General features: G+C 46.1%; 2 protein-coding genes across 10 annotated transcripts in view; one reads left to right on the forward strand and one right to left on the reverse strand.

Moving 5' to 3' along the window:
- The first annotated feature begins 1,978 nt into the window (after positions 1-1,978).
- ebf3b (EBF transcription factor 3b) overlaps positions 1,979-26,905 on the forward strand; it is a 73,270-nt gene continuing 48,343 nt past the window's right edge. For all 9 annotated transcript variants that reach the window (XM_061285128.1, XM_061285132.1, XM_061285129.1 and 6 more), the window contains exons 1-6: positions 1,979-2,115; positions 2,299-2,455; positions 2,557-2,620; positions 2,732-2,787; positions 4,197-4,270; positions 7,463-7,531. In XM_061285128.1, coding sequence (XP_061141112.1) covers positions 1,985-2,115; positions 2,299-2,455; positions 2,557-2,620; positions 2,732-2,787; positions 4,197-4,270; positions 7,463-7,531 — 551 coding nt within the window. In that variant the 5' untranslated portion in view covers positions 1,979-1,984. The remainder of the gene's footprint in view (positions 2,116-2,298; positions 2,456-2,556; positions 2,621-2,731; positions 2,788-4,196; positions 4,271-7,462; positions 7,532-26,905) is intronic.
- Positions 8,347-26,905, reverse strand: part of mgmt (O-6-methylguanine-DNA methyltransferase) — a 94,189-nt gene continuing 75,630 nt past the window's right edge. Inside the window, exon 5 of the mRNA XM_061285139.1 lies at positions 8,347-8,737. Coding sequence (XP_061141123.1) covers positions 8,666-8,737 — 72 coding nt within the window. The 3' untranslated portion in view covers positions 8,347-8,665. The remainder of the gene's footprint in view (positions 8,738-26,905) is intronic.

Genomic DNA, 26,905 nt, shown 5'->3' on the forward strand with positions numbered 1-26,905 from the left:
ACATCTGGGAGGCCCGCTGGCCCCTGGCACGCGCGGAGGCTGATGTCGGCCATTTACATGCAAATTTGGGGGAGATCATGAAGGGCCTCGCCCCGTAAATTCAACACACGCACACACACACAAAGGCACAGGGGTGCATGCGCACGCCGCGCGCACACGCACGCACGCACACCGGAAGCCCTCATTGGGAGTTTGATTTGATATCAGTAGAGGTCAATAGATAGAAGAGTGAGTGGGAGACACTAGTGAAAGCGACGCGTTACCCCCCCCCCCCCTATGGCGCATCTTCTCACCACCCCTAAAAATAATAAAAAATAAAACATGCTCATAATTACATTTTTATTCATTTTTGTTTGCTATGTGTGAAGACCACCACAGTACAGGGGGCTCAGCTGACGCCCCTCTCTCCGTCTCTGCACGTCCAGATGGCTGCAGCACACAGATTTGCATTCATTTCCACCGCTAATATGTCCACAACGAGCGGGGCCAGCTGCATTTGTTGTCAAATACGCTTTTAAAAAGACGCCGTCGTTCCACCGACACATTGTGTGTATACGCGCGCGCGCGTGTGTGTGTGGCGGCTTCTCTCCAGTCAACAGTATCTGATCTCTAAAGAGGATTTGCCTTTTAAAGAGAGTGAGAGGAAAAACGCGCATCAGATTTAAAAAGGAAGGTTAACTACTTAATAAGCAAAATATCGTCATCATTTTGGAGGCGCTCTTTTTTTTTTTACGTTTTGTTTTTTTGTGATTTTAGCGTGGCGCAAATGTGCAAAGCTCAATTTGGCAATAGATTTGCGCGGAGGTGAAAGCAACAGCTTATAATTCACTTATCTTTGGCAGCAGCTATTAACCCTCAGCACCGGCTAGATAGATTGCTCAGGATGGAGCAGGCGGCCCTCCTCCTCCTCCTTCTACTCCTCATCCTCCTTTTCACCACTAATGAAGCAAACTGCTCGGACCGAGGAGCATGCAAGACAGCTCGTGAGAGGAAAAAAAGTGTAAAAAAAAAAATAGTCTTACGTTATTATTAATATACATCATTTATTACAGATTGTCCAGCATTTGCATGTAACAGAAGACGTCATAACAGAAAAAGACATTTTACAGAATGATGGCACTTAACATAATTTTCGAGCTTCAATTTGTTCATTTTTAATGTTTCTTTTTCTTGATGCCGAACAAAATATTTAAAAATGAATAAATAATAAAAAAATAAAAATAAAACTCACCTCTTTTGAGGGGCCTACAATGGAAAAGGTGGTGAAAAAGTGAACGAGGCAAAAATCTCCGTGCTCGGCGCTTTGGAAACAGGCAAGCGTCACGCCTCCGTATATGGTCAAAGCCCCGCCCCTTCCCCCGCGTCATCCCGTGACGGCTCCTCTCCCGTGGGTTTAGAGTTTTGGCTCCCGGGAAAGAGTGCAGTCCTCGGGGAAAGAGGGCTTAGTTTTGCATGTTCCCATCCAGCGTGCGCCACGCCGCCGCCACCTCCACGCCAACGGGGCCCCTCTTCTCCTCCGCCAGCGCCGACACTTCCACATCTCGCGTGTAGCGTGGAACACCTTTCCACTGGCGAGCAGTGTTTGGAGTGCTTTTTCTTGAGTGGGGCTTTCTCTTTTTTTTTCGTCAACTCCTGAAGGTTTTGGACGCCGGTGCTTCGGGGATGTGTCCACTTTGAGAGCAGCATCACCCACGAACACAATCATTTTTATTCCTCCACGCAAAGAAAAAAAAGAAACACAATAATATCGCATTTTTTTACGCTCGCGTGTGTGTGGATATCTCTCTTAACCCACTCGAGCACTTTTGAGAATTGTTCACAGCGGACGGAGAGAAGAGGGAGAGCGGACCTGTGTGGACTTTTGGACGGATAAGCCAACACGCGTGGCGTGGACCCTTATTCCCCCAACTCCCACCACCGCCACCTATATTTTTTTTATTATTTTATTTTTTTATAATCTTTCCCACCTCACGCAGGAGGCTTCATGTTTGGGATTCAGGAGACGATACCGCGGGGCGGCACGACCATGAAGGAGGAACCGCTCGGCGGTCTCAACTCGGTGCGCTCATGGATGCACACGGCCGGGGTCGTGGACGCCAACACAGCCGCGCAAAGGTATCACCATTGTGACACCACCACCACCACCAAAAAAAAAATCATAGTGGAACTTGAATCTCCGCAATTGGACTGTTTTTGTTCGTGGAAGCTATTCCACGAACAAAAAAATTCCAAATGCCGAGATGGGAAGTTTGAGGAACCAGAACGACACTCCTCCGTGTGTCCTTGTTCACCCCGCAGTGGAGTCGGCCTGGCCCGGGCGCACTACGAGAAGCAGCCCCCGTCCAACCTCAGGAAGTCCAATTTCTTCCACTTCGTGCTCGCCTTGTACGACAGGCAGGGGCAGCCAGTGGAAATCGAGAGGACGGCTTTTGTCGACTTTGTGGAGAAGGAAAAAGTAAGAGCACCCCTCCTAATTTATCCCATCTCCAAAATGTCAATTTATCCACTCTTTTATTTTTGTTGATTGCTATTTTGATTTTTTTTTCCCCCTTGCAGGAGCCAACCAGTGAAAAAACCAACAATGGGATACATTACAAACTACAGTTATTGTACAGTAACGGTAAGTAAAGTCATTATTATAATAATGCCACCTGAATTGACATTTATAGTAATCATGATAATATTTATTGAATTACTTACGAACTAAAATCAATTTCCTGTGTTCATCCAGGTGTCAGAACAGAACAGGATCTTTACATTCGGCTAATTGATTCCATGACGAAACAGGTAAGTTGCATGGCTGAGAACCAAAGAAAATTCAAAATAACTAACGCACCAACAACAGCTAATATAATAAGCAAACGATAATAAGAAGCTGTAACGTGAGAATAGACTCACTTTGTCCGACCATTAAAAATTGAAACACGTCTGCTGATCCCCTTTCTCGCAAGGGCTCAGAGGTGAAACCCGTGTCAGTAAAAAAATTAAAAAAATAAAAAAGCGGAAAAATAAATGCAGCTCATATATTCGTGTTGTAATTTTTTCCAATATATTTTATTTTTTAAAGAAGGAATACACGCAGAAATGCCCGCCGTCCATTTCGTACGAGAAGCCAAATTACGCTGTTTGATATTTGGTTATTATTATTTTTTTTAATTGAAGAAATAGAGCCTTGCCGTGACGTGACGTCCAACGTTCACACACACTCGCACGCGCACACACATTCCCGCGCCAATGATCCGAGTCAATGACGCAGAACAAGCAATTTATGGATTTCTGTTTCCTCGGCTGCAAAATGGCCACATCAATCAAAAGCAATAGGGAGAAGGGAAAAATGTTAAAAATAAAATTTCAAATAATAATCGGTCGCGATGTCACAATTCGCCACCAAATTAGAAACAATTTAGTCGCAAAACACGTGACGCGAATTAACGCTCGCTAATTTTTTATTTTTTTTATTTAATCTATATTAGATTGATTTCCTTTTAAATTTTAAAAGGGCGCCGTCCGTTGGATAATAGGTGAGTCTCCTTAGAAACGGGAGGATGAGGAGGATGGTGAGGATGATGAGGAAGAGGGGGAGGAGGAGTGAGGGAGGGCGGCAGAAGTGATCGCTCCACGCCATCTGTTTCAGCCAATGCTCAAAAATTACTCGAGCGTACACCGCCAGACAGCCGCCACCGCCGCCGCCGCGCGCGTTTTATCCACAGAAAAGATCATTGTTAGCGGCTCAAAAAATAAACAACAGATTGCCCATTAACACTTTCCCCCAAATATCCCCAGATTATAAGCATATTGATGACACTTCTATTGGAGCGAAAATGCCCCCCCCCCCCCCCCCCCCCCACACACACACACCCCTGTCAGTCTGTCCGTCTTAAATGGATTAAATGGGAGGGAAAACAATACACATTGGAATTATTAGTATTTGGAATTTCATCAATAAGATTAAAAAAAGTGACGGAACACAAAAATAAATGATGTGATAAACTGATACAGTATTAATATAATATTATATTTATATATAATTATATATAAAATTTGTCATTGTAAAATGTGATGCCAGAAATAATTTCAGTCAGAATTAATATATATATATATATATATATATATATATATATATATGAAACGTGTGTTCATATTGATTCGTTCCTGCCGTCTTTCTAATGTTCAAATGTCAATTTTCATTTCCAAAGGCCATAGTTTACGAGGGCCAAGACAAGAATCCGGAAATGTGCAGAGTTCTTCTGACCCACGAAATCATGTGCAGGTAAGACTACATGCCACTTTTGCTTTTCTTTAATATTTAATCTTTCAAATCTCTTCCTCCGTGACGTGTGACTCAACATGCATCACCAAAGAGTGGGCGCCAAGTTTTTCAACGCTGGTTGAAATGGTTTCTCTTTCTTTTTTTGGAGTGTGCTCCACTTGATGTGAGCTGTCAGCGATGTTTAGCGAGCCTTTTAGCGCTTTGCGCACGCATTTTTGCCTCTCACGTTGCGCTGCCATTCAGGCGCTGTCACCGATACCCAAACGCCTTTTGTTGTTATTGTCGCGAAACCCCCCCCTACTCCCCCCCGCCGCCCTCCCTGCTAGCGATTGCAAGCACTGAATTCAGATACTCGTTGCTTGACCCCCCCCCACCTCCTCTTTTTATTATTATTGTTGCATCGTTTCAATTGAAAAGCGCATGCATCATATGCTCTTTTTATGCCCCCCCCCCCCCCCCCCTTGTAGCTCAAACTCATCACTCACACTCAATTTGCACGCGCATCCATCACTTTGTTTTGTCACACTCGGAATATCCGGCGTGGACACCGCATTAGGAACGACACACGTGCTCAAATGTGCACCGCGTCATACTGAGAGTTGTTCCTAATATTTTGCTCTTTGAAATAAGATGCATGACCTGTAATGAGAGTAGTCGATTATTTGATACTAGTCATTTGTATGGGTAATAGAAACGACAGCTGTTTTTAATATTTAGCTTTCTTTGAATTGATCAAATCAATACGAGGGCAGCTGTAATATTGAAAATAATTAGTTGACTGTATTTTGCAATACTTGCACAAATGCATTGCATCATGCTGAGAGCTGTTGCTAATATTTTGCTTGTTCCTGTATTTACTGTATGGCCAGTGATCCCATCCAGAATAGTAACTGATTACTTTTATAAACATGACTGTCTTTCTCCTTATTGTAGTTTGTCCTAGTTTGTAGAAGAGTGTATGGCTGTTCCTAATATTTTGGCTGCCCACTGTGACTGATATAAATGTTTTGATTAATGTTACATTGCTCAATTTTGTTAGAGTAGTGAGATTACTTTTACAAACAGCCTCAAATAGCCTTTAAAGTGTAACCGTGCACCCTTTTGAGTGTCGCCTCATTTAGGAATTTGTCAATTATTTCACTTTGCAGTGTTGTCAAAGTGTTAACGGACGAGACCGACAGCTGTTCCTAATATTATGACTGGCACTTCTATATCATTATTGTGACTGACTTTAGATGAACCCTCCATGTAACAAATATGTTCATCACTGTTATGCTGAGAGCGGTTCCTAATATTTTGGCTGCCTCTTACGACGCATATTATTGATGCATTATTGGTAAATTTACATTGACGTCATCTTGACTTAATTTCCCAACACAGCACGTCTGTGTAGCTCGCCGAGACTTGTTTTTGACGTGTATCGATTCATGCTGAGAGCTGTTCCTAATATTTTGGCCGCCCATAATTATCGCTATTAATAACTACATGCCCGGCAATGCCGCGGGCTGGTGAAGTATATGCAGAATGCACCGATGGAGTTTACAAAGGTGCCTTTTGACCAACAAAGGTTGGAAGTATATTATGTTTATAATCGGAGTTTGAAGTGCATGGTTGTATCCAATCATGTACGTTCATACACACAATATGAACGCTCACTTTTGATTGACAGCTATGGGTTCTTGATTGTGGCTGTTGAAGTGTAGTGAGTCTTTCTGTGAGTTGTTGAGAACATTTGGGAGAAGCTATTAAACGTTAGATCAGCGAATGATAATTAAGGCACACCTGCACAAAAAAAACTCAAACAAAAAAAAACCACCCAGATACAAAATGCGCCTTTGGAAAGATGATTGAGCAATATTTGCAAGATTTTCTTAGATCATTACAGTAGTTTTTGTGTAATTTAAACTAAGTGGCCAATCCTTTAAAAATCTTTTAGTCACCTAAACTTTAAAAAAGTGTCTTATATATCACTGTCTTTATTTTTTCCCGTCATAGATTCCTTTTCTAAAAAAAATTTGGTCTCTTGAAATGACGCGTTAGCATGATTATTGCTGCTGTAAATCAGACATGTTTTTTTAAATTTTATTTTAATTCCCCCCCCCAAGCTGAGCGAGCTCGACCGACAGTATCTTTGCACAAATCTTTGTTTGGTTTCCTGCACCATATGGCGTAAATCAATCTTATTCTCAAGAGTTTTCATTTCAAATGCAAGCCCGGATGATGAATTTGTTTATTTCAGTTTTTTTTTTTTCCCCTTTCCTAATTCATGTTCAAATCAAAGGATGTGAGAGTCAGCTAGCTGCAAGCTCTGGATTGGCGTGGTAGAACGGAGGGGGGGGGGGTTATGAGGGGGGTGCGTCTGAAACATGTGGTGGAAGATAGATTAGTGCTTTTGAGGCCATAATTGATAAATGCCTCGCAGAAATATTGGTTGAGGGTGGCACCTTGCATCTCCCTCAGAAATAGCAGCTTGGCAATTAGAGGTAAACAAAAGCTGAAGCTGTGAAAAGTGACTCCCCTGCCTCCGCCCCCCTCCCACCCCCGTGCATCCCCTCCCCTGCAACGCTATAAGCCAAACAACACAACATGTTGTTTTTCCACATTTTTTTTTTTTTATCTATCAGCATCAATGCAAGCAGTCAAGCTAGCCACATGCGTGGTCGCCACTCGATAAACGCACGCTGGGCTTGGGGAGCTTTTGTGTTTTCAGCGCTGTTGCTGAGCGAGCGGGACAAAAAGACTTTGTGGCAAGTGAGTCAACGAGAGTCGGCCAGGATCATTTTGAAATATATACATAAATATTCACTTTTGAATCTTTTTTTTTTTTTTAACTTGCCCCAATGACATCTGTACAATTTCTTTCGACACAAGACGGGAAGAATGAGATGTTACATCACACCCTTGGACAAAATGTAGTCTTACGTGTTAGCCAATTATGTAATTTCAGAGAAGTTAAAAAGAAAAAGTATTTTTTAAAAATATGTATCCGTTTAGATTTCCCTCAATTTCTTGACAGCCCTTTTCACACAGAGATCCAGCAAACGCATTGGCCCAGAAGACCACACAAGTAGCTTGCTGGCCTGTTCTAAAAATAGCTCATCAATTGCCAATTTAAACATTTGCAAAGATTTTCTGTTTTGTTTCGATTTTGTTTCTGGATGATTCTGACCCGTCCCGTGTGTGTCCCGACAGCCGATGCTGCGACAAGAAAAGCTGCGGGAACAGAAACGAGACCCCGTCAGACCCGGTGATCATCGACAGGTAGGACCCCCAGCTTGCCTTCTCTCGTTAGGGTGGATGGGAAGGGAGAGGGGGGGGGGGAGTCAAACGAGCGACAAAACGGCCGAGGGGATGCGAGCCGGCGAACAAACGAGCGTCCTTCCCCTCCCTCGGCGCTGCCAGACGGCGCCGGCTCGGGCCGACTCGCATCTTCTGAGCGGGGGGGGGAGGCGTGGGAGTGGCTGGGGGGGGTCTTTCCCAGCTACCTGTGTGCCGAAGGGGCGGTCAACCACCTGGATGGTGGCGGGGGTTGTTTAGTCGCAGGTGGTTCAATCACTAGAGGATCACGCTGGGAATACACCTAATTAGCTCGGGCAACTTGGTGTTTATTTGGCTGGTGCACCCCCTTTTGTTTATCACGCCGTCAGACGCTTTTTTTGTTTGCCAGTGATGATTTTGTATTGTGGAAAAAAAGTTGTATAAAATGACTCCCAATTGCTAAAATAGATTCACATTTAGACTTTTGCACAGTATCGTACCGTACAGGCCCTTTTTCCGAATCTTAGCAGCAGGTGTAAAATATGATGGAATTTTTTTTTTTCTCCCATCACCTTGGGGGAAGTCTGCGCTCCTGTGTATCTCCTCCTCTTGTGCTGCTCGCACCTGGAGGGGAGCCGCCGCATATCTGTGACCTTCCCTTTTCCCATCCAAAGTGGGCGAACAAACGCGTCGCTCCCCCCGCCGTGGATAAGTCATGCTGAATAATATGTCTTGTGCACGTTAAGGAGGGGAAGAGGTGTGTGTGTGTTAGGGGGGGATCTCAATGTAACTTTCAGCATGTCGTAGAAAGAGATGGATTATTTTGTTCCGTTATTTTATTTCAAATTTTTCTTCAAATTTGTAATAGACTCTTTCATACATATCAAAGCTGAACAGTGGTGTCTTGAGATATTCCAAAACCAAATTCCTTTTTCTTTTTTGTAAGACAAATTGCACTCAATAGTATTGTACTGTAAACACACTGCAATCATTTCTGCCCGACAAAGCCGGATCACGTTGAGTACAAAACAGTACCTCGTGTCTTGTGCTTCTGTGTTCTTCAACTGTGGTGTCTATTGGGCGCATGACTGCCGCCAACAGGTCATGTACGTGAATTGGTAGCAACTGGATGTTGTTTTATCTCTTCTTGTCTCGAGGCAGAAGCGTAGTCGCGACATCTTTCCAATGTCCGGCGAAGGCGGGAAATTTCTGGAATGAGACGGCAATGACATGAATACTTGGTCAGGTTGAACCTTTCCGTCTTGAACACCCCCCCCAAAATGGCAAACATCAGATATTCAGTCAGATTTTCACGAAAACAAAACATGCAAAAAAAAAAAAGCAACAATACAGATGTACTATTTTTCAAGGACTCAAACTGCTGTCAGCCACTGCTCTCACCCAGACACTCCCGCCACCCGTCTAGGTCCCGCCTCTTAAAGACACATGACACTGCGATACATATTGTATTTTCTGTCCATTTTACGCTGGCAATTACTTCTTTTAATACTCAAATCCATTTACAAGTCATGCTGAATGCATTTTACGCGGCTTGAGGAGGTGAGGCGGGGCGAGGGGAAGGCTGCGAGGGGGGCATCCGAATGTAACTCTCACCACGTCGTAGGGAGAGACAGCAATGCTAATGTTTGACTAGGCGGAATCACTGTTTGCTTAGCGGCGAATGCCTGCTATCTGACAGAGGGGACAACTCTCTTATTAGTAATCAAATCGGGCTGAGCAGTTGTTGCTGCCACTCCACTCCAGCCGCTTCTCATGCATGGGGAAGTAGGAGCCGGCTGCCCTGGGAGCCTGGATGGATTACCGCAGCTACTGCTGTCTGCAGGGCAAACTCACACACACACACACTCACGTACAAGGACACAGACGGCGGAGGGGATGCTGCATGCAAAAAAGCGGGCCACGGCGCTTTTATGTCGCCTCGGCGTCATTCAAGAGTTTCGCACGCGCGTTGTTCCGCAAACGGACGGACAAAACGTGTAACTTAAGTACAAGGCGAGCGGGATGAACGCGAGGGGAGGAGGAAGAATTAAAAGTCAAGCAAGGAGAAGGGCTGGGAAGAGAAAAGGAATAGGAGGGAGTGGAAGAGAGAGAGACAGGGGGCGGGGGGTATTGTAAGCTAGACCGGCTCAGGGAAGGGCTCGGGTTTTCATTGTGGCCGCTCTGAATGGGAGTGGAGTATCCCTTTCCTGGCACAATGAGCGGCTCTGTTGAAACACAAAAGCATATGTTCCTCATTAGACCCTCCCATTGTCTCCATGTCGTAACTATGAGACTGTCAGTGCGCCCTCGCGGACCCTCGCAGGTTCCCAGTGACTGGGGGAGCCTCACTATTTAAAAAAAAACAAAAAAAAAAAAACAGCCCAAGCGGGACCGGGTTATTCCCCCCCCCCCCCCCCCCCTTCTTGTCCTTTTTACGCCGGTGTGTTAAATTATTCGCCGCGGCTGGTCCAAACTGGCGTGTTTTACTGCCGTTTGCGTTACATGTGTCGCCCTCGCACGCACGTCATTACGAGGCACCTGCGCGAGGCCGCCTGATTACTTCCAATCCACTTGACTGACATAAGGTTCGGCCGCCGAGGTCCGAGAGCCTGAATCAACCGCGTCTGCGTACAATTACAGTGTGGAAACCCAACCTTTGGAAACACAACAGCTCCGCTGGGAATTTAAACGGGGAGGGGGACGGGGGTACAGTTAAGTTGCACCTGAACTGAGTTTGAACTGGACGATTTTCCAAAAACGGGACGGCCATTAAATTCCAAGGCCCCGAGAAACAATGGTTGCCACATACATGGTGGCTGTGACATGAGGAAATGAGACTTTGCCACAAAGACGCCTTCAGTCCAGACATTTTGCACAAAATCCAGCTTTTCCTTTGAGTTAGAATTGATTTATGCAAGCAAGACAGGAAACTAAAGTTTTCAATTAAATGTAGCGTGTTACTTTTTCATACAAATAATTTTCTTTCAGGGACATTTAAAAAAAAAAGTTGTATTGAGTGTTGGAATTCACATATTAATACATTAAATATAGGATATTTGTTTTTAATCAACTGATCATTTAAGTGGGTCAGAGGTTAAAAGTAGGGCAGTGTTGTTTAGTTACTTTTTGTACACAATCCTACTATTTACACTAAACACTTAAAATGGAAGGGTTTAAACTTTATAGAATGTTAAGTTGGCTAATTCAACAAAACATTTAAAGTTTTGCTATTGTGAAATTTGCATTTCACAACAAAGAAATACACGTAAAAAAACGGCTTCAACGCAAACAACTTGCTTGCTTTGTTATGCGAACCAACATTGTTGCCATACAAGTTAGTAATGTATATTTTTTAAAGTTAGTCTTCCAACTTAAATTATGATGTCATGTTTATAGTTATATGGAGTTACTGGGTTGGAGTCAGGGCACATCTGTTCCATAACGTGACTCATAAAAATATTTGGGCGTCTGCTAGTCATTCAGAAAATGTCCATTTTCTTTCTCCTAATTAAACAGCATTACTTTTCATACAACATCTCACTACTAATGGTGTCATATTTATAGTTTTATTATAGTAAAGGGGTTAGAATCAGGCCACATCTGTTCCAGTCATAAAAATATTTGAGGGGTCTACAAGTCATTCAGAAAATGTTCATACTCTACAAAGTAAAAGATCAACAATTTTTGTCCGAGATGAGTATGTATATCCTTTTTTTTGGGGTCGAAAATCATAATATTTATGCGCTGTGTAATTGTAGTTCTAAGCAATTAGGGGGTTACAATAAGAACATACGAGCCATAAAAAAAGTTTGGGGTCTGCTAGTCATCCAGAAAATGTCACTTTACTACTAATTGACGTGTATATGCAGTCAGGTGGTTCGCTCGCTTTGATTTCGCGCGTGGGGGAGGCGCCGAGCAAAATCCAACTAACATTGCCATTCATTTTGTGGTTTGGAGGTTGAAGTTGGAACACATTAGTCCCATGTTTGCGGATAACCCAGAAAATGTCACTTTTCTCTTCAGTGGCTTGCTTTATTTTCTTCTTCCCCCCCGTACAAAATCTGAGTAAATTCTCGTGAGAACAGGCTCCTTGGACTGTATCATTGATGGCGTTCACGCACTGTAACATTTTCCCAGATGGTAACGCGGGGGCGGAGGGGAGGGGAAAGGGAAGGGGAGGCGTGTGCTGCTAGCTGGCATCGAGCGAGACATTAACTGGCGTTCCCATGGATCTGGCATGTCCGACAGAGTTTGGGAAACTTATCATTCCAAATGTGTCCTATTTTCCTGCGGTCAGGCCAGACATCTGTTTACCCTATTTTCCCTTGGAGTACTAATACTTTTTTTTTTTTTTTAAGAGGAAGGATTCTCTTTTTAAAAAAAAACAAAAAAACGTTGCTGCGATATACTAGAGAGCCAACAGCTGTCCCATAGTTTCAGCACTGCTTGCTCTTTAAATATTTCAACAGTTAAATTTGATGCCTTTGCATTATTCAGACACGTTTTCACATGAAGGGAAGTTGCGTTTTTGGTGGATTGGTGACTTTTTATATCTTCGGGGAGCGTCGGTGCTCTGCGAAATGAGCCGTTTCGATCGTGCCCTCGTTTCCTTGCGAAGAAAATAATAATCAAACACTCAAATCTTGGCGCTAGCGTGGAATGAACGACTCTTTTTTTTTAAGCGAAGTCAAATCAGTGTAATGTTTTTTTTAATTGAATTTGGTAAAAAAATAAAAAACAAATGAGATGACCTTGCAAAAAAAAATCACGTATTAAATCACAATGGCAATATTGGGAGGACTGGCGCAATTAGATTATTTTTCCAAATGATTCCGTCCACGAACACAGTTGGGTAATAATCGTGCGCGGATTTAGCAGATCCCCGCAGATGTCACATTTCTAAGTTAATGGTGCCTTAAAGTAAGTGGGGGTGTCGCTTTATTCAGTGGGTAATTTGAGTCTTTAGAATGATAGTGATGAGATAGCCAATATGTGATTAGATGCGTCGCCAGTCTACAGTGCGCGCCGAGCATGGCGCGCATAACTCAATTTGCCGCGACTGGGGCGCGCTTGCTAGCCGTCCTCGCTCGCTCGCATATTGACTTTGTCTCCTCGCGTGTGAAAGATTAGACACGTTGTTGTGGCTCACGCATGGATTTTGTAATAAGACAACAGCGTGCCGCTGAAAGACGAGAGAAAATGACTCATTCCCGGCGTCCGGGTTCAAAGTTCACCTTTGACTCAAGAAATATGCGCTCAGAAGAGGGGGGCGGAGCCAACAAATTATTTTTACTGGGGCGACAGCGTATTATTCATTGGCCTCTATCTACACATAATAAAAATGAGTGGCTGTCATTGTGTTTATATATATATTTTTTATTGTGAACAAAGACTTTCTTTATGCACCAGATAATTCACTTATGCCGCAGTATAGCGCCACCTACTGATAAGGAGGAGTTGCACAACGGGTGCATGTGTGTTAAAAAAAAAAAAATATGTATACACACACACATGCATGCAAACACACACACACGCAGGCACATGTGTGAGTCTTCTTGGGGGAATCCAGATGATGTTAGCATCCGCGTATACTGACCCACCCCGGATCCAAACCCACGCCGCCCGCCTCCTTTCATTCCGGCCGTCGAGGCACTCCCTTTCACTTCCTGTCACAAAAGGTCAAAGAGCAACGACCTCTGGAGAGCAGCCCAGCCGTTGAATAATTCATGACATTGACTTGTTATTTTCTCCCCTTGTCTTCTTTTTGGTCAGCACACGCACACAGCAATGAGCTTGCGGGCGTGCTGCGGGAGGCTTTTATTCATTTAGCTCATTTATAAAGGCCTCAGCACACCTGTTCTTGTGTTAATGCAATTACATTTTGGCCTAATGTACATTTTGCTTAGCCCCCCCCCCCCCCCCCCCCCACACACACACATCGTCATGTCTCTCATTAGCTGGCCTGTATTTTCCAAATGACTTTGCATTCTCGTTCATTTGCGTAACACCTACGAGGTCATTTCCCAGAGTGCACTTGACTTGTTGTCAAGTTGTTTACCAGAAACATAAGGTGGCAGCCCTCGGACGCCTCGACACCCCCCCCCCCCCACACACACACACTTTACTGTCAGCGTCGCACAGACAAAAATCTGGGTAAATTTGCGTGCTCCCCATCTGTTTTTTTTGCAAAAGTGTGATTACCTCCAAAAGCTGAACAAATGCCAGTATTTATAAGGTCAGGCCTTTATGTGGAAATGTGATGTAAATGAGAATCAGCGAAAGGGGACATTAAACAAAATTAAATTCATTGTCTCCGTTAATGTCATTTACATTTTTGGCTCTGTCAAAAGAGGATTTCTAAAACCATTTTAATTGCGCGATGGAGAGGAGGGCGTGTTTGCGGCGGGCGTCTTGATAACCTGCGTCGACCGTTCTGTTTATGAAGCGCCTAAATGACTTTTTTTTTTTTTGCGCACCGCATCTGCACGGAGGCAATTAAGATGGCACTCAGTCGCCGGTGATAATCTGCTGCCTCCTTAATGAAAATCATAAAAGAGGAAGGGGTCAGTGTTGTCGGGGATTGCGGCAGGTGCTTTCTTTCTATATTTACACACCTGCGGGCACTAATGAACTCGCCCCGCAGGGTGTCACGTCGAATTCAATTTTTTAATATCTAAATATTTCATATTTGAATACAAAATCTTTGATCATCCACCGATATCGAGTACCGATACTTAAGTGCTTTTGCCAAGGAAGTATCGGCAGCTTACCCGATAAGTAAAATAAAGCTGATTATCAGCCCATCCCTATAAAAGGCGGGGCCTAACGGGCTTGGTGTGACGTCAGCGGGTGTGTGTGAGTGTCTGGGTGTGAGCTGTGGCTGACAGCAGTTTTACTGTTCTTCCGGCGTGGCTCTCCTTTTGCTAGGGCAACACAGTAAATCGTCAGGAAAAAAATAAATACAGAAACGTCAAGCCAAGCGCTGAGACGGGCAGGGCCGCCGAGGTCGGCGTGACGTTGGAGCGAAGCTCGTCTCCTCCCGTGCCAGAGCGGCGAGTGCAGGAAGTGTTGAGAGCGAAAAGCTGTACTTGGCGCGGAGCCGTTGGCTCGCCGTTCGGCGAAAAATGAAACCCAGACCCTTTTCACTTTCTCTCTCTTTCTCTCCGCGAGCCAGAACCTCCGTCCCAGCGCTCCAACACGCGGGATTGGGTAATAGTGTTTCGCTAAGCAAAACATTACCTCAAATTATCCTCGCCCTGTTTTCTATTCCCTCCTCCCTCGTGTCAGTTTTATCGCAGTTTGTAAATGTCAAGACGCGCACAAAAGACGCACGGCGTGAAAGGATTTTTTTTCCCCTTTCTCTTCCTCCTCTTCTTCTCCTTCCAAATTACGCTCACATGTTTGGGTTCGCATGAGTGGCGGTTGCACGTAAACGCGGTGCCTGGCGTTCCCCGGGGACGCCCACCTCACCGGGGTAGCGTTCCCCAGTGGCATCAGCTAATGGCAAGACTTGACAACAGCAGAGGAGCCGGGGGTGTTGTGTTTTACTAGCGCTGAGCAGGGGTGATGACTTTAACATGTGTGCGCACAAGGAATGTTTGCGTGTGCGCGCGTGCACGTGCGCTAAAGAGAAGCGAGCGAGGTGCGCACGCGAGCCAACACAGCCACGGTTCGGCTTGATGGCAGTGAAAGACGAAACATGGTTCCACATGTGTTGAGAAAGAGCAGTCCATCTGTCCATGGAGACAACCCCCCCCTCTCCCCCCTCCCCAACTCACCACCCACTTCTCTTTCCCCTTCGTTCCTTCTCTTCCTTCCTTCCCTGGCTTTCGCTGCTGACAGAAACAAAGCCAGAGTTGGGCTGATGGGACGGACGCCGGCGCCAAGAGCAACACGCGTTGCATGAGGGGAATAAGAAAGGCTTAGAGCGACTTATTACCTCCACCAAGGAGGTTTTTGCTAGTGCGAGGGTGTGAAAAAAAACACATAAAAAAAGGGGGCCGTGTCTATCTATGACAAAAGAGTATCTGGAGTTGTTGCAATGACATTATCGTTTGATTTTTAAAGATAATTGAAAATAGATCAATAGCTTAGGTGGCTTTTTTAATTCAAAAATTTACAATTCAGCTTCTCAGGAGTGAATATTTTCCAATTTCTGCCGTCCTCCATTAAAACCAGACTTTGTGTTGAATAAAAATAAAAGATCTGTATTTACTTTCGAAAACAAGCAACATTTTTGCCTATTTTTTTTTTTTATTTTGGCAAAAGGGACAGATTTTTTAAATTCTTAATAATCAATAAATCCACAAAACAATCGACATATGAATCGATTCAAACAATCGTGAGTTGCAGCCCTACTGCATAACCTGTGCTAGACTGAGGAACAGAGTACCATGTCATTATTTTTTATATATTCTTATATAATCATATTTCATTATTCATGTCTGTTTTTCTGGAACATCAAAACATTCCAATGCATTGACAGACGCACGCACGAGTGGCGTTGCGGCGCTACGTAGCTACGTAGCCATATGTCTGTTTGTTTTGACTCCTGTCAGCCATTTGGTGACATTTCCCGCCACCTCTCAATGCACCGAGCGCAATTCCTGCCAACACGACGCGCAAGTTCTCATAGCCGCTTGTTAAAACTTGCATCCGCCGTCTCGTTGTTGCGCTTGTGCGGCTTTCTCAGCGAGGGCGAGTGATTTATTGGGATATTATGACAGAAAACAACCGATAAAAGACTCCTTCCCCCTCGCAAGCGAGTCGACTCGACTGGAAATGGTACATTATTGAAATTAAAGCCGGAGTAAATAAAACATGTCACTCTTCCTCAAATATTTAGCGCTGCTGTATAATTGACGGCGATGTCGTTTGGTGGCCTGAAGCATTAATGACGCTTTGCCAAACAGAGTCTGTAAAGAGCCACCGCTGTTTTTGTTTTTCCCCCTCCATGTTTTTTTTTTTTTCTTCTCCTTTCCTTGGCGTGTTCTCGCTCCCATTCTGTCCCTATTAGGTTTCCCTTAATTGTCAAACAAACTGTTGGGTCAACCTCAGTCGTATCTGGCCGTAAAACAACGGATCGGGCCGAGTTGAGGGATATATGTGGTATTTCATGGGAGGCGGAGTAATGCTGGGGTTTTATGGTTAAGTACCAGTTCACGCCCATGCCATTTGTTTCGCATTAGACTGGAGGTTTTGTAAATCAGATCAATATGTTCGCCGAGATGCGATTCCTCGCCGGGATCTCCCGACCTGTTCTTTCCTCAAGTATTTTTCTTGAGGGGGGGATAAGGAGGGGGTTGCTTGTCAATGAGAACCTCTAACCCACCCACAGACCCCCCCCCCCTCCCACTACCCACTTTCTCCCATGCGTTTATTTCCTCTTTCTGATTTTTTAGCGTGTTGTGGTTTGTTAACAAGATGATGTACAATATTTTATGAAAACAAGCCGACAAGTCGGTAAAGAAGTCAGGCCAGGATGAAAAATGAAAACTAAGTTGTGGAAAAAGTGCAATTGGAGCTGTCTGGTTCCTTTTAAATGGGGTTAAAATGTGTTTTTCTTTAGATTTTTTTTTGTATGCATCCCACAGTTATCATTTGAATATTTTCTATGTCCACATTAACATTGCTTATAAAAATAAAAAAACAAGTAGATTTTTTTTTTTTTTATAGTAATGCACTTGGCCTTTTTTTCCCCCACTCTAAACAGTGTTTAAAAATTTGGCTATTTCGAACTACACCCCAAAAACTGTCATGCAGATGAGGAACAAATAAATTCCATCAAAAATATAAAACCAAATATACATGTATTTTTTTTTTTGTCATCATTGGACAGCAAAAAATTGCGCAAGCCTTCCTCCCATCTCCGTTTCCCCTTCGCTCCATCTATTTCCATTTTCTGAATGTTGCAATTTGTAGCGTGACACGGTTGAGATTAGGACAGGCCGAGCGGTCGTAAGATTCCATCGGACATGCTCCTGCTGGCGTGAGGTCACGGGACATGCGATTGTGCGTGCGTGTGTGTGTGTGGGGGGGCTATTCAGCGAGAGGGTCATCAGTTACCTCGGGGAAACGAGCTGGTCCGCCGGCTGCTCCGCCCGGGGCCCCCAGGGGCTCCCGGGATGTATCGGAGCAGAGGTCCCGGCGGAAAGAGCCCTGAACCGGTGTCATTTATTACAAGTGACAAGTTATTTCTAACTATGGCCGTGTTTTGATTGGTTTACAAGGCTGTCGTTTGGAACGGTAACCACAGCTCCCTCCCCATCCGCACTCACAAATCACAAGCAAATGATGAATGAAGCTGAATTAGAACAAAAAGTTGAAAATAAAATTCAAGCTAAATATTTTCACATGGCTTAGTTCTCGCCACGGGACATCTTCCGCCGTGCATGTCGGCTTCGAAGCATTACATCGATGCTATTAATGGTGTGTTTTCACAGCGTTTGACCATTGCTCTGCACAGAGGGTCACCGGGGTGTTCCGCACAGCACCGCCCCCCTCCCCCTTCTTCTTTTTTTTTTTTTTAACTGCCGACCCCAAACTGCGTTAATGATATATGACAGAAATTTCCTTGTGCTGGTTCAGTGGCAAGAAAGGTCTTGGCTAGTCTATATCAATCCATCTGACTTATGTTCCCATGTCTTGAATTACCGCTTGATGGAAACCTGCTGCGGGCTTCTCTTGCCAATTGAAATCAGATCTCCTCCACAGCCCGGTGTGATATTGATCCATATTCAACACCCAGGCTGCAAATCGATCACTATTGATTTACAATAAAAAAACCTCCTCTGCTTGTTCAGCATTGCGGTCGATGCTTTAAAGCAAAAAAAAAAGGAGGGGGGAGGAGAAATGAAAAAGAAGAGGGGGAAAAAACTGTTTTTTACAGCCGAGTCGTGGTGTTGAAATAGCGAAAGGAAAGGAAATGTGTCATTTCATTCGACAAGGTGGCGGCGGGGGTGACGAGAGCGAGTGAGCAAACCTTGAACCGTGAGCGATGATGCGAGCCCGCCGTGTGAGACCGAGCAATAAAAAACGCTTTTACAGGATGACACTTGTATAAGGACTCATTTACGGGAGGGGAATTAGCGAGACCCCCTCGCTAAAGCTGTCATCCACCAAGTTGACGAGCAAACGTAATGACGCCTTCCTGCCTGCCTGCCACCCAGCCAGTCCCCGTTAGCGGCGCTGGAACGGACTGAGGCGACCCCGCTCACTTCCAGTCCAGATCCACTTTTATTCCTGTCACATCTTAGTCCTAATCTCTCGGACTTCCTCCCCTCCGCCAAGTAACTGTTCCCATCCAGCAGGTCCTGGCGCCGACATCTGAAAGTTATTATCCCCAATCTCTGACATCCAGGAGTTTACAGTTATATAATGATGGGGAAAACCACATGTCCCCAGAGGCAGAGAACATTTTTGAGATGCCTCTCCATCTGTTTTTAGGGGGGGGGGGGGTGTAAACCCTTTTCGGGCCAAAGTCAGAATGGCGAGTTGTTGTTTTTTTGGAACCAGCCAGGCTGGGAGTCATTATAAGGGGTGATAAAGCAAATCCAATTGAGTCGTTCCCCCCAATACAGTGCTGGTGGCACCGGCTCGGCCCGCCTCCCCGTAAGTGCTGCTTGTTTGTTTGTCCTAGAGAGGCTGGGCCGGGGGACTAATGCGGGCCTGGGGGCCAGCCGGGTCGGAGGCGGCGGGTGAACCCGAGCCGCCTGGTGCAGCAGTCAGCGTTCTCTGGCTGCCGGCTCACTCTTGTTTGGACTGCAGCTCCGGTTTGCTTTCTTAGAGGGAAGCTGAGCCTCCGTAATCATTGAGCCCTTTTGCCCGTTGAGGAGTGGGGGGGGTGGAGCGGTGATGACATCGGTCTGTGGCAGCCTGGTCCGATCCACGACCCCTCCCTCGCCTTGCCCAGCCCTTTGCTGCTCCTCACATATTTATTTTCTCTTCTCATTGTATGCTAGAAGTCACAGCGTATTATGTTCGGACCTCATGCGCATGCATGACGAGGTGCATGGCGTAAAGCTGTGGGCTTTGTTTTGACTAATAACGTCAGGGATTAGTGACGTGCTGACCTCGGTGTAATCTTTATTAGGCCCAGAGTGAGCAAGTGCCCGGGTGGAACGTCCCCAAAGTCGTCCGATTTGAAATTAGAGCAACATTTCAAAGGGAAAATATGCTTCTGAAGTCCACGCTTAATCTGAATGACAAGACGAGAAGCAAAGCGCTACAAGACACTCTGGAGGACACTTAGACCAAAATTGAGCGCTGGTGTAGTTCATCGGTCCTAAAGAAGGTAGAATTTTCAAGAGCGCTGAGAACCTTGAGGGCGAGTTCTGTAGCGCTGTTTTTAAATTTCGACCAATTAAAAAAAAACTTTCATGGATAAGACAATGTCCTATTTTTTATTTTTACAGATAGTAAAGTTTTTAGTAAAGTATCTCTAGTTTTATCATTTTCTATGGGAAAAATATGTTGGACTTTTTGTATGCTAATGATGTAGCACCACTAACTTGGCTGACTGGCAAAAAGCCTACAAAAAAAAAAAACACGCCGTCCTTTTGCGTAATACCACATCACAAGAACGCCATTTTTTCTTTTCATGCAATCATTCCGCTATCATATGGAGATGTTTCCTCTTAAGTGTTGGGAGCCCCTTCGCTGCCTCTCGTGCCCCCCCTGGGCTCGCCTTCAAAATGTTTTATTCAACATCACCACTCTGTTCTGTTTTGTTACGTTATTGAAATGGCTTGTCGATTCGAATAGAGTCAACCCTGGTGGGCCAATCTCATTGTAGCCAGTGGAGAGTGAAAGCCATCACTGCAGCATAGCCCCCCCCCCCCCCCCCCCAAAACACACATACATACACACACAGATTGGACGAGGGGGGGGGGGGGGGGGGTAGTGAAAGCGCCTCCTCCAGATGGAGATGGCAGATACGACAGGGGGAAATGTCCGGGCTATTTTCCAGGCTTTCCATAATGGCAATCTAGCCCTTGCTTGCTTATTAAGTTGTGCACACAAGAGGAGTGGAGGGGCGAGATGGAGAGCAGAGGAGATAAGAGTTAGGACAACGGGTGAGGCGGCTGGGGCGGGCGGGGCGGTCACCTCCACATTGTAGGTGTCAAGCAGACCCTGTCGGCGAAAGTGCGGGTCATGTGGATAGATGATTGTCAAAGCGTTGATATAGCAACACCACGGAGCGCGTGATAAGATTTGTTTGTGTTTTGTGCGGGAGAAAGTACCACACAGGGGTCAGGGAGGTCGACTCGGAGGGGTCACCGGGTCCTACTCGGAGACGAGGGGGTGGGTACCTGAGTAACCTCGCATGGGGAAGCCATTTCTCAGGTTCCTTAGAATGATGTAGGGAGGGGGTCGCACCGGAGGGTGATCTATCAGATGCACAGACAACATGGCAGCTACCGCGGCTAAACCGAGTGAGACGGATAGGCGGGAGTCCCTCATACGTAACGGCGGCAGCTTGAAGACGACAACGTTGAGTGTTATGGATGCTTGACATTGACCCGCTGTACGGCGCCGGCGTATTCATCACCGCTTTAGCACACAACAACAACAGTCCATTTGAAGCAGGCGGGCGGGCGGGCGGGCGGACGGAAGGGGAGAGCGCTACTTTGCTTACACTGCGCTTGTCATCTGTGAATATCAGAATAAGGCAGCTCTTTTCAATTTTTTTTTTTTTTTAAATGTTTAAAAAGAACGTCCTTTATCACAAACCTGAGCAAAATTGCATTTTGGGGGGTCTGGAATAGATTAAGAGCATTTCAACTCATTTTGACGGTTTGGTCACGCTACGAATGGAACTCGGCAAGGTATCACTTTATCTCCTGCGGGAATAATTATTTGTCTTTGCTCAGCGCGTGTATTTGATAGGTCATAAGTCGAAGCTGTGATGTCACACCGAGTTTCATTCCGATCTGATCCAGATTGTGCATTTGGCAGCAATTTGAATTTAAACACGGAAAATCCCATTTAACATGTTCAGGCGCTCAGGTTGTAACTTCTCATGACCTCATGCGGGGATCTTTATGCACGTGGCTCCCTCGGGTGTAGAAATAATTCCACATCCGGACGAGACCTCACTTTCCCCTCCCGGACTATTAACGTACGAGCGGTTCGCAGGTGACAAATGTTTTGCGTAGCTTGATTATTTTTCGCTTGGCCTCTTCTTTCTGCTTCTCGTCAAGGCGATTGCGTTTTGAGCGGTGTCGCAGTTCTATCGAGCCGCATCCGCTTCGGAGCGGACGAAAGGCTCTGAAGCGTACATTTTTCTGCGAAGGAAATATTTGTTTACACGTCGGCTTGTCACACCGCGCGACGACAGTCGTGATGCTTTTATTATTCCTCTGCCGTCGTCACCCCCTTCTTCTTCTTCTGGGTAAAAAAGGCTAGTCTACAAAGTGGCTTTTTGTCGTTTGAGAGAAGTAAACTTCATCAGGTCGACGGCGAGGTGCGCTTCACGTGTCACTCAGCGGCGCTCGCGCCTAATGAAATGCCGCATACAGATTTCTGCCTGCGGGCTCGGGGGGATAAAACCGCGCTAACAGAATGAAACAAACCCATTCCCATCGCCTTCACTCACTTCACGCGCACAAACACACACACACTTGCTGGAGAGCATCCATGTAAGGAGATCCAAATCTGCAATTTATTCAAATATTGATATTTCCACATGTCACCAGAAAAGGTGCCTTGAAATTTCCTCAGAGTACGGCTGTCAAAAAAAAATAGCGGGAAATATGTCAGATAATTCATAAATGGAGTTCAGCGCCGCAAAGTCAGTTGGGAACGGCAAAGGGGGGGGGGGGGGGGGGGGATAAAATATAATATGCTTGTCAATGAAGAATCGCGGCAATATTACTGAAGCCGCCGTTTGTTCTTCCATCACGTCAATGCAAACAGCCCCACGTCGTGTATTTGTGTACGTGCGTGTATGTTTGCGTACGTCTGTGTGTCCAAACATGTTGGTGTATATTTATGCATGCGAATGTGTGTGTGCTTTGGCCATGTTGTGGCTTCTACTTAGATGTGTTTGTTATCTTTCCCCACCAACGCACCCCAGTTCCCATCCCCGAGCGGCCAATGGGGAGAAGCGCGTCCTCCTCCCGCAGAGGTCCGCAAACCGGACGTCGGCCGGCATGTGTTTTGAATTAGGGCCCCCGAAAAACTGCGAAGGACGCCTCGGATGACGTGAGGCCGCTCGCGGAGCAAATTCCATTCTGCTGAACGGCGGAGGAAAAGAGCTCTCCGGAATCCTTCGAGATTTTTTTGGCCATAGCCCTCGCGGCGATTAAAATAGGGCGGAAACCAATAAGTCATTGAGTCATGGAGCAAGGTCCCATGAAATCTCTCCGTGCTGTGTCACACCCAAATCAGCTCACGGTGATTAGTCTTTTTTTCCCCCAAAAATGAAGAGAGAGGGGGGAAAAAAAAAAGTTTGTCCAGAGAACACCAACAAGGCCATTGTAACTTCTGATGATCAGCACATTTGCTACCCGGGCCTTCAGTGTGGACTTAATCCACGGCATCTAAAATATGTATACACAACAAGGGCAAAATAAGCCAATGCAAGTGTTCCAGGAAGTAGTGCACAATGACAAAAAGTTTAAAAAATCCACAAAATCCATCATAGATACATATATCGAATGCATTAAGATCACTACGGCCTTGTTATGCTAGTCAAACTTAGCTTTAACAAGTTTTGCTCCTGCCAGCCAATCAGAAGACAGAAAAATGCTGATGCCAGGGGACGAATCCAAAACACGAGTGGTTTAAGAAACAGTCAAATGGCCGTGCACACTTTTGGCCAACGGCGGTTTGGGTTATTTATTTTAATTCCACAAAGGCGGGCACTTCTAACATTCCCACATTTAGACAAAAGCAGTGATTTGCCACCATCTTTTGGCCTCCATAGATAATCGTAAACCTTTTAGGGGGGCTGTCAATTACTCAGGTCAGTGCTTCTGGTAGTGTTTTGGCCAGCCTAGAAGGCCTCCCTTGCCCTGACCACCCGCCACCGCCAATGATGCATGGGCCAACGATGCGCTGCCAAGACGCGACAGAATAGCGGCGCGCATATCTGCGGCGGTCATGTGATGCCATAGTTCACAGCAGCTGATGAGATGCAGTTTGGCACAGCTTGGGACCCATCTGGGAGATGGAGATACGCAGACAGGGGAAGTATTTTACGGCCACGCATCTGCGCACTCGAAGAGCTATTTAGCATATGCTGCCGTAGAGCAGAGGAGTTGTTTTGCCGCCGCCAGCTGCAGCGGGCGTCGTCATTGCTCAAAAAACAGCCGACTGAGCGGCTGATCCGTCGTACGGCGAGCGGGATATTGTTTTACATTCGCGCCACGCGTCACAAGACGCTGCCTATCATCACTGATGGAATGTCGCGTCACGCTAGCTGTCGGCAAGTCGGGAGTATTAGCCTTTGAGTCAAACAAACATGACTGAGAATTGAATGAGCACGTGGTTGCTTTGGCTAGCTGTCAGCGGCAAACACTAGGGGGAGCTTCATTTGCGACAGACTTCTGCTTTTTGTGGGTGATGACCTAGCTTGAAAGCGGCGTAGCCTGTCGCTAAAATATGCTAACGTAGAACTCGAGAGTAAATGTGTATCGAAAACAGTCCAAGGACGAAGAAGTCTACGTAAATAAGGTTCTGTAGTTTGCTAGCGCTGATAAAATGAAGTTTGAAGTGATGTAATTGTTAAGTGTGGATATTTTGCCACAATGTTTGTTGTGACCCCGTTTGAGTCACACACAGCTTGCACATTCAAACAATGTGTGCGCTTACAATTGTGGGACACAAACTCCGTGGTGGGAACGAGTTGCACATGACTGCGGTCGGTTCGTTGCGCGATAAATTTGGGGAAGCCGGCAACCACATGAAAGCCGTGTTTTCTTTGCTTTGACTCATCCCGAGCGCGTGGGAATTTGTATCTGACGATCCTGCGTAACCTTTGAGTTTAAAACTTGGAACGCGGCAACACCGAAATTTTAAACACAATCTGACCAAAAATAAAAACACTGTCGACATAAATCAAACACAAACGTGTTAAGTATGACACACATTCAAGCAAACACATGTGACAATGTTAAAAAAATACGCTTTGCAAAGTTTTTTTCTGCCAAAAATCAGCATAGGCCTAAGAAAAAAACAAAAATCAAACAAAAAAACAAGTCAGGTATCTTTTATTCATCACACACCCCTACCAACTAGGCTCCGCCTCTTTAAGGCACACGTGCAGGCAATATGCACAGCACTTCCTATCCATGTTATGGTTGCAATTTATGATCAAATATAATTCCTATAAAAGTATATTTGAAGTTTTATAGATAGCCCTGCCCACTTTGTGGTCAAAACATGACCAAGAGTCTGAGCGTCTGATATGCGAGGCCATCCGGGGCACGGCAGGCGTTTGACAGTCCGTGCAGCCTGTCGAGCCCCGCGCGACATCTCCACACAGTGTGTCCACAGCGGGGGCCCTTGGCGCTGTCATCTGGGCCCACTATGGCCCAGTGCTCTGCTGACAGTGAGAGGGTAAACGTTTACCACCTCAATCCCCCATTAACTCGGTGAAGGCGCTTCGATCCGCTGTGAAAATAATGATATTGATCGCCGCTGCGGCTCTACAAACCAAACGCTTGCAACTAAAAGAGGGATGGGCCTTTGCATTAGAATACGGGATTTTCCAGGATAAAAGAGTGTTTGGATCTTGTTATATTTCGCCTCTCGTCCATCTACACCCCCCCAGCACCCCCCCCCCCCCCCCTCGTATCTGCAAAGATTAGCCTTGCCTCTCGCCTGCAATCTCACAACAAATGACAACATCATTGCTCGGGCCCCTTTCGAATACAACACAAGAAGTGCGTTGTCGCGACATTAACTTGCAACAAACCCCCCTAATAGACCCTTGTGGGTGCAGCATCTCTCCCCCGCCCGCCCTCTTTCCTTTTGCTGGGCTGTCACCCGCCTCCCCCCTCCCCTCTCCTTGCCTCCCAGCGCCAGCCTCCGAGCCTCGGTGGAGATCAGGAGCTCCCTGTCGGAGGTGCTTTGTCACGTAGCCCGGGGAGCGTGGAACTCACCCAGAGCTGTTGAACAAACACAAGCGCCGGGCCTGTCAATAGCAGCTCCGCAAACTAATTGCCTGTCAAATGAACCACCCTCGTTAAGCTGCCCTCACACACACACATACACACACACACACGCTCTCTCACAGAGCGAGAGAGCGCCGTCTTGATTCAAGGCGCAGTGATACCTTGTTAGAAGAAAAGACACACGAGTGGCACTTTTCCGTTTGCCATCTTGTTGCTGCAGTCGTTACGGGCGCGCGTGCGGCGCACTCGCCGTGTGATTGCCTTTTTTTGTTATTATTAAGGAGGAGCACAACATGCGATATGGCGTGGCTGATGTAACCCCCGGCACATCAGCTGCTGCAATATTTCAGCTTTTAAAAGCACTCATTAGATGGTAGTAGAGATCCACGCGCCAAATGTTATTGTTTGTTTTTGTCCCCCCGCCCCCCTCCCGCTTCGTCTTCTTCTTCTCGCTTCTGTAGTCATTAGGCGCTCGAGCCCGCCGCCTTGTCTGGGTGCCTGTAACAGTGCTGTCGGATTGACACAGCTGGGGAGAGCAGCTTGAGGCTGCACGCTCAGGAATACACAGGGGTGTTCAAAGCCCCTCTCTGAATCCTGATCAGAGCGCTGCCCCGGCCAACTGATGGCCTATTAAATATACATGCGCAGAGGTCAGAGCTGGAGGTCCCGGCTTCCTCCCAGCCATGTGCACTTAAGCGGAAGGGCCGGGCAACAATGAAAACCTCCCCGGCCCGCCCCGCCTCTCCCCCTCCCGACGGCCTCACCTCCGCGATGTACGTCAAGCGCGCCGCTCACCTGCCCGCCTTCCGACGCCCGCCTTTTGCGAAAAGGCCAAATGATGCATTTTTTACATGCTCATTATCTATTTATATTCAATAACACCCGGGACAGCTCTTTGCGTCTGTCTGTCTTTTTTTTTCTTTCTTCTTTTCCCCGGCAAAAAAAAAACGAACAGCCCGGCTCGACCCCTCAGGTGAAGGGGAAGGAAGCCCCATAATGGCCGCTCATGATTAACATATTCAGAGTGACACGCTCTCTGTGTTCCTTCGTTAAGCCCGCTCTGTCTGACTAATGAAGTGGAGCGGCAGTTTATCAATTAACCTAGCACCCAGCCGTTGCCGCTAACTCTCTCTCGCTCTCTCTCGCTCTCCTCGGATGTCACACCGATCCGCCCTTTGACCTTTTGCCAGTGTCCAACAAGGCGGGACGTGGTGACAATGACAACCGCACACAAACACGCGTACAAGCTAGCATGCGG

Source organism: Syngnathus typhle, linkage group LG8 (assembly GCF_033458585.1).
Source record: "Syngnathus typhle isolate RoL2023-S1 ecotype Sweden linkage group LG8, RoL_Styp_1.0, whole genome shotgun sequence".
Classification (NCBI taxonomy): Eukaryota; Metazoa; Chordata; class Actinopteri; order Syngnathiformes; family Syngnathidae; genus Syngnathus; species Syngnathus typhle.